The 8363-nt window shown below is 43.1% G+C and overlaps 1 protein-coding gene across 3 annotated transcripts in view; it reads right to left on the reverse strand.

Moving 5' to 3' along the window:
- The window catches only part of sh3d19 (SH3 domain containing 19), a 223153-nt gene extending 216788 nt beyond the window's left edge, over positions 1-6365 (reverse strand). For 2 of the 3 annotated variants that reach the window (XM_039750249.1, XM_039750250.1), the window contains exon 1: positions 6047-6365. In XM_039750249.1, the coding sequence (XP_039606183.1) occupies positions 6047-6146 (100 nt within the window). In that variant the 5' untranslated portion in view covers positions 6147-6365. The remainder of the gene's footprint in view (positions 1-6046) is intronic. The other variant, XM_039750248.1, reaches the window with a different exon arrangement.
- Positions 6366-8363: the final 1998 nt, after the last annotated feature.

An 8363-nucleotide genomic window follows, 5' to 3' on the forward strand; every position in this document is an offset into this window, starting at 1 on the left:
AATGCAACTGGGGTTCCTTTATGGCAAAGCAATACTCCTGTTTAGTGTCTCATTGGGACTGTAACGGCCAAATCTTTTTAGCAATTATGGTGTGTGTGTTCAGATCATAATGCGGTTCTGTAAAAATCCATATTTCCCACTGCGGACAAATAAAGTTCTATTAATATGTGGACATACCAAGACTTGATCCTCATTTAAACAATATCTATACATAAAGGTGATAGAACATTTTGTATTCCATTGTACAATTTAAATAAAACATTTTTCATGGGGCAAAAAAATAATTATACCTCTACACTAAACAAAACCTCGAATTAGAATTAGGTCCACCAGATCAGATGCAAACTAGAACATCAGAAGACTGGTTCAGTCAAAATCCGCTCTTAGTTAACCCTCTCTTTCTGCTCTTTCTTCTTGAAGTGTGTACTACAGTGCCATGATCAAAACAGCTTTGTGAGGCCTTCAGAAAGAAGGAGTCTGGGAAGGGGTTTAAAAAGATCTCCAAAGAATTGGAAAGAAACCCTTCCACTGTCTGCAAGACCAGCCTCTTCCTGATTTAAAACAACTGCCAGCTTCTCCAGGTTGCCAGGCTGCCAGGCAAGTTCAGCCCTGGAGCAGAACACAAAATGCTATGAGAAAAAAAGAACAATTTCATCATAGGACCTCAAGTTATGATAAAATGCATGAATCTAGCATTAGAAAAAGGCTGTACAAATTAGATCTACAGTACATCCGGGGTGTGACAGGAGGAAACTCTCCAGAAATAACATCCAGGAAGGACTAAAGTTTGCCACTGAACACCGAAGGCAAATCCCAAGACTTCTGAAACATCAAAATATACATACATTACCTTACGTGAGTTGTGCTACCCGTCTAAGACAGATTAAATTCTAAATAATCAGCACAGACCTTGGTGTTCATGTTTGCATTGGAATGTATTTTGTAAGGTATCTATATTAATAAAAGGCAAAGTCCTCACTGACTGACTGACTGACTGACTCATCACTAATTCTCCAACTTCCCGTGTAGGTAGAAGGCTGAAATTTGGCAGGCTCATTCCTTACAGCTTACTTATAAAAGTTAGGCAGGTTTCATTTTGCAATTCTACGCGAAACGGTCATAACTGGAACCTACTTACGTACATATATACAGCCATAGCCTGCAGCTCAGTCACCGTGTGAGGCGGAGTTGCGTCCCTCATCGTCACGCCTCCCACGTAATTGAGTGCCTGCCCATATAAGGTCGTCCGTCAGCAGCAATCAAACAGACACGCTGCCGCTAAATATTTGCAGGCAAATCAAAAAGTTAATACCGGGAATGCCTGTTAAACACCTTAGATTCACAAGTAGCGATTTGGGTGGCGAGATGTCTATCAAGGTGATCACTGTAATATTTATATGTCATTAAAATGTATTATTATCAGGTATGGATTAGGCACCTAAAAAAGGGACCTCAAGGTTACTATTATGGAAGTTAATTTAGAGCACGGATGGCGTGAATGTAAGAGCTGTAATAAATAAAGTTCCCCTGCACACTTTAAAGGAAAGTCTTGACATCATTTCATTTTTCACAATTTGTGAAAACAAGACATGGTGTCATAATAGAGGACAGTCATGGATTTTTTTGGAGTTCCCTCGCCACAAATTGACTGGGATTCTCTTAACATGCTGGGAGAATGGAAAAAGTTCCAACAGCACGTGGAGCTGATGTTTTCTGGACAGCTAAAAGGCAAAGACGAGAGTGAGAAATGCAGCTACCTGCTCCTGTGGACTGAGGAAAAAGGAAGACATTTTTAACACTTGGACTCTCACCCAGGAGGAAGCCAAGGTACTGAAAACTTATTAACCGTTTTGAGCCGTTTGTCATGCCTAAGAAGAATATGATATTTGCGAGATACAAGCTTAATGAGAAGATGTAGGGTATAAACAAGACTTTTGATCACTTTGTAACGGAGTTAAAATTGCTGGTGAAGGACTGTGCTTATGCAAACGAAGATGAGATAGTCAGGGATAGACTAGTGTTTGGCACAAACTCAGCAAAAGTGCGAGAGAAACTTTTAAGTGCCGGGTCTGAGCTAACATTAAATAAAGCCGTGGACATCGCAAGATCGCACGAGAGAGCACAAGCACAGCTGAGAACCTTTGATGCATGTACTCCGAGCGGCTCACGTGAACTGACTGTGAACGCAGTACGCAGAGAACAAGCAAGAGCTCCAAAGAGCGCTGAACAAAAAACGCATTACACAATTGAGAAGGCAGCAAAAGAATATGAAGCGAGTGACGCATACAAGCATATTCATAAGTGCAGCTACTGCGAAACAAAGCACACGGTGGAAAAAGTCAATGTCCAGCTAAAGGAAGACGGTGTAAAAAATGTAGTAAATTGAACCACTTTGCTAAAGTTTGCAGGACTGGGAAAGGTAAACCCGTGCAGGCAGTGTGTGATGTCTCGGATAAAAAGGAAGACGAGCCGTTTATTGATGCAGTAAGAAAGGAACAACCCTTTGTAGACATATCAATAGGAAAGTAAGGTGTAAAGCTTAAGTTTAAATTAAGTTCATAGACACGTTGCCGCTAAATATCTGCAGGCAAATCCACAACCTAATACCAGGAATGCCTGTTAAACATCTTAGATTCACGAGTAGCGATTTGGGTAGTGAACACTTCGATGAATGAAACCTGTTATCTTTACAACGGCTGACAAACACGGAATATAACTTGAACACAACACATCCTCCAAATACGAACCTGATTCAAAGAAATAATGATAATCAAATCCTTGATGACAGCAACACTCATAACAGTCACAAAACAATTACATTGACAATCATGTTACATTATTTTTAAAATGTTTCCTCTTTTTTTTCATAACTTCTTTAACACACTACTTCTCCGCTGCGAAGCGCGGGTATTTTGCTAGTTTAGTAATAAAATGCATTTTATTTGTCATTCCAACAGATAGCGCATCACAACCATTTATAGTAATAAAATGCATTACACATTAAATTGGGGCAGCATGGGGGCCTAGTTGTAGCGCTTCTGTCTTGCAGTAATGAGACCAGGGTGCTCCATTCATGGAGTTTATATGCGCTCACTGTGTCTGTGTGGGTTTTCTCCCATTGCCCAAAGACATGCAGGTTAATTGAATTGGCAACGCTGTGTGTGTGTATTCGTTCTGCAATGGACTGTCACCCTGTGCAGGATTTTTTCCTGTCTTGCATCCTGTGCTGTAGACTCTATGCTCCACGGTGACCTTGGTCTGGATTAATTCATTTACACTTTTCCAGTCATCTTCTGTCCATTGTCTGCGTTCTTTTGCCCATTGAACCTTTTCTTTTTATTTGTCAGTTTTACATTTGGCTTTTTCTTTGAAACTCTGCCTTCAAGGCCAGCATCCTCGACTCATCCTTTCTCTGTAGCAGATGACACTGATATTTTGCATGTATTTAAAGAAGAAGCCAACTGAGGACCTGCAAGGTGTTTCTTTCTCACACTACACTCTGATGTCCATCTCCTCTTATGCAGCATCCCATCTGGGCCTTCCCCCCCTTATTTTTCTATTCATGTTTCCTTCCCAATTCACCCTCTTCTCTCAAGACAGTAACTGAGACACATTTATATGACATCTTCAGTTTCTTCACAATCTGAGATAGAAAATGACATGACACATTAGTGTGTGCAGAAAATGAGAGCAAAAAGGAGAACCTACAACTTCCACATGGGTGGTTTGGAATGACTAGCTTTAGCGCTTATGAAGCCATACAACCTGCACTTCAGAACACATCATTCACCTGAAGCAAAGAATGTTTGGGCCCGAATGGTACTTGGATGGTAGACCATCTAAGAAAAGTTAGGGTTGCTGCTGTAAGAGGTGATAGTGAGGTCATCAGGGGGCTCTTACTCTGTAGTCCGTGTGTGGATCACAATGCCACAGTGCAGTGATGGGGACACTATGCTGTAAATGCGTCATCGTCCTTCAGATGAGATGTAAAACCGAAGTTCTGACTCTCTGTGGTCATTAAATGTCCCCTGGACATCTTTTGAAAAGAATAGGGTGTTTCCCAATGTCCTGGCTAAATTGCCCATCACGGCTTAGTCCATTCTAGCCCCCTACTCATCATCCATCTATAATTGGCTAACTACCTCTCACCCCCAAACAGCTAATGTGTAGTGAGTGTACTGGTGCAATAATTACAGTGCATCTGGAAAGTATTCACAGCGCATCACTTTTTCCACACTTTGTTATATTACAGCCTTATTCCAAAATGGATTAAATTCATTTTTTTCCTCAGAATTCTACACACAACACCCCATAATGACAACATGAAAAAAGTTTGACATTTCTGCAAATTTATTAAAAATAAAAAAACTGAGAAAGCACATGTCCATAAGTATTCAAAGTCTTTGCCATGAAGCTCCAAATTGAGCTCAGGTGCATCCTGTTTCCCCTGATCGTCCTTGAGATGTTTCTGCAGCTTCATTGGAGTCCACCTGTGGTAAATTCAGTTGATTGGACCTGATTTGGAAAGGCACACACCTGTCTATAGAAGGTCCCACAGTTGACAGTTCATGTCAGAGCACAAACCAAGCATGAAGTCAAAGGAATTGTCTGTAGACCTCCGAGACAGGATTGTCTCGAGGCACAAATCTGGGGAAGGTTACAGAAAAATGTCTGCAGCTTTGAAGGTCCCAATGAGCACAGTGGCCTCCATCATCCGTAAGTGGAAGAAGTTTGAACCCACCAGGACTCTTCCTAGAGCTGTCCGGCCATCTAAACTGAGCGATCGGGGGAGAAGGGCCTTAGTCAGGGAGGTGACCAAGAACCTGATGGTCACTCTGTCAGAGCTCCAGAGGTCCTCTGTGGAGAGAGGAGAACCTTCCAGAAGGACAACCATCTCTGCAGCAATCCACCAATCAGGCCTGTACGGTAGAGTGGCCAGACGGAAGCCACTCTTTAGTAAAAGGCACATGTGAGCCTGCCTGGAGTTTTCCAAAAGGTACCTGAAGGACTCTCAGACCATGAGAAACAAAATTCTCTGGTCTGATGAGACAAAGATTGAACTCTTTAGTGTGAATGCCAGGCGTCACGTTTGGAGGAAACCAAGCACCGCTCATCACCAGGCCAATACCATCCCTACAGTGAAGCATGGTGGTGGCAGCATCATGATGTGGGGATGTTTTTCAGCGGCAGGAACTGGGAGACTAGTCAGGATAAAGGGAAAGATGACTGCAGCAATGTACAGAGACATCCTGGATGAAAACCTGCTCCAGAGCGCTCTTGACCTCAGACTGGGGCGACGGTTCATCTTTCAGCATCTTTTCCAACTTGTGGAACAGGCAGAGATTTGAGCTGAAACCACATCACTGTGTTACTACTTAAAAAAAAAAATCATTACGAAACATTTCTGCACCACTTATAAAGTCACACATTGAAGAGCTCCCAGTTTAAATCACAACTCCTGTATTGGCTAGGAAGACCCAGTACTTTAAAGAAATAAATATCTGGATTCAATAACATTTTATTGTTATAGTGAGGTGCCGCTGCAGATTATTAGGATATCTTCTTAGTTAACATTCTGAAACTTAAATACGAGTCTGATGAATCTGTCAATATTGTAAGGTTAACACTGAAAGGAGTCACTGCATTCCTCTAACGCTAAACTATAACTATACGCCTTATGGATTTATGACAATCTACAGAAAACAGCAATAAAAACAATCGCGGGTCACGGAGAGCGCAGAGATGGAGACCACAAAGAGGAACTGGACGAAGCCCGAGCTCCCTGTAGTCATTCCGTTTGTATTGGTACGCCGCACGCTTTTCCTCGAGGCAGCCCGACACTTGGCTCTCAGTGTGGGGCGAATCCACTGTTGCGGACGCCAAGAGGATCTTCTGTTTCACCTGCCTTTCTGTTTATTTCTACTAAAGTGACTTTATGGGTTTTGCTTGCTCTTTGAATTACGGTAATAAGTCAAAAATGATACAACAAAACATACAACACCTTCCCACCGCCGATCGGAAACCTTGGCTGTGTTTATGAACTTACCTGGCGCGGGGTTCAAGTGTCCCCTTCTGTGACGCCTGTTCCCGGAATCCCTGAGCTCCCGCAGCTCCTCCTCTTCTTCTTCCAGCCAAGCTTCAGCCATCAATTCTGGGGTGACTTTCAGTCAGAAATGAAGCCGCACACTGTAAATCCCAAGTGACAACCTGCGCTCACGGTTAAAAAAAAAAAGTCAGTAACGTCCTCATAAAGACGCAGCCGGGCGGAGCCCTTCGAGAGGCAACCACACGAACTCCGAGCGACAGGTCGAGTCGAGGAACGCCGAAAGGTGCCGAATACGAAAGCTTCGCGCTCGTAGTAACAAACCCCTCGTCTCCTGGTAATTGACACTGCGAACTGTGGGCGGGCACATGGAGGGGGCGCGGAAAGGGGAGGAAGAGGTGGGTTTAGATTTACCTTTGTGGCGATTTCCTTAAAAAAAAAAAAAGATATATTCCTGCGTCAACAGGAAACCCGGGCAGCGGGCAGGCGCGAGACAAAAGAGGAAAAGGGGGTGGAGCCTCGAGGCGCTTTATGAGCGAGCGCCCAAACCTGGGCACATTCAAACGGTGCGCGCGCACGAGTTCGCGGAATCGCACGGGACGGTGTGCTGCTATTCCCTTAGATCAGGGGGGAGTGTCAGACTGAGATCCTGGAGACCACCATTACCGCTCCAATCAACTTCTTTATTAGAAGCCACATTTTTATTGTTTATGTTATACGTGATTAATTGGATACTTTGTTAACCCTCACATTCTGACACTGCAGCTTTCCAAAAATATTGACTGTTTTCTGTGATTACAGTACAGTCATTTTGTGGACAAGAACAGATTCATATTTTTCACATCTTCAGTGGCTGGGGGGCTTCAGAGACATAAATCCTCAATCTACTGTATAGTGCGTTGCTCCCCAACATCCTTTTGTCAATTTCTTTTTGTAGTTTTATGTATTTTTCCAAAGAATATAACCCCGTACGCCACTTTCTATATGTGTACAAATGTGCTCGAAACCATAAAGGGGGTACCCCTTCCCTCTGGTTTTTGATGTTGAATATGTATTGCGGCACAATCAACACCCATAAAGGAAGCTAAGACCACAATACCACCAAATTCTAGAAACACATCTTTTCCTTCCAAATATTTTCTTAAAACTGCTAGAATCCCATATGGAATTTTAGGCAGGTGGGGTCCCCCTTGTTACTTTTAGTTACAAGAATGGTGCCTCTGTTGTTCACCGTGTGGCTGGGCAGTTAAGATTCTGGAGTGCATGCCATTTGAATGCATAAACGGTGCCACTCAGTTTCCAAAGCACACATTCAGGATTATTAGGCTTCAAGGACTGAGGAGAAGGTGGAGTACCCCTTAAGTTACTAAAAACATCCCTCCTTGGTGTCCATAGTGAAGCCCAGAAGTTAGGAGTCTGGAATGCAAGCTGCATGAGTTACATAAATGCCGCCTCTCTGTGTCCATGGCGCACACTCAGTATTACTAGACTTTGAGGACTGAGGTGTGGTCCCATCCCTTAGCATTTGGAGCATGTGCCCCTTGTGTTACCAAAATGGCATCCCTCGATGTTCATACCATGGCCAGGTACATAGGATTCTTCAGCACACACTGCTTGAGTTGCATAAATGACACATCTCTGTGTCCCAAGTGCACATTCAGTACTACTAGACCTTGTGGGGGTGTGGGGTTCCCTTGATGTCCAGAGCACACGCCCTTTGAGTTATCAAAACTGCAGCGCCCCTCAGTACCCCTTTCATACCCCTCAGGTAACAGCACCCTAGATGGCCATCTATGTCGCCTAATGGATTGACTGGCTCTGAATAACAAGCATTTGTTGATGGATGGCATGGTTTGCAGATGGGATGCCCTGGTTTGTGTCTATATTCACCCTGAGATGGACTGGCACCCTGTCCAAGGATTGTTCCTACCTTGCACAAAATGCTTGCTGGGATGGGCTCTAGCCTCTCTGCCACTCTGCTCTCTGTGCCACATTTAGGCATAAGCTAAAGAAGCTACAGTTTAAGGGCCTCACAATCCACATGTGTAAATGTCACTCACAAAATGTTACTTTTTTTTTTAGTTTTTAAAGTATTATTTGTCTTCATTCGAAAATTATTTTTGTTGATACTTTAAATAACTTGCTGTTTTTAATGTGGGGCCTCCAAGCTTTATATAGCTTATGGCCTCACCAAGTTTAAATCCAGCATTACTTTCTCAGGATAGATTTGATAAGATAGGACTTTATTTGACACTAGGGGGAAGTTGTGCTTTTTACAGAAGCTCAAGAAATATATACTATATATTGTGACTAGCGAGAC

Source organism: Polypterus senegalus, chromosome 4, assembly GCF_016835505.1.
Source record: "Polypterus senegalus isolate Bchr_013 chromosome 4, ASM1683550v1, whole genome shotgun sequence".
Classification (NCBI taxonomy): Eukaryota; Metazoa; Chordata; class Cladistia; order Polypteriformes; family Polypteridae; genus Polypterus; species Polypterus senegalus.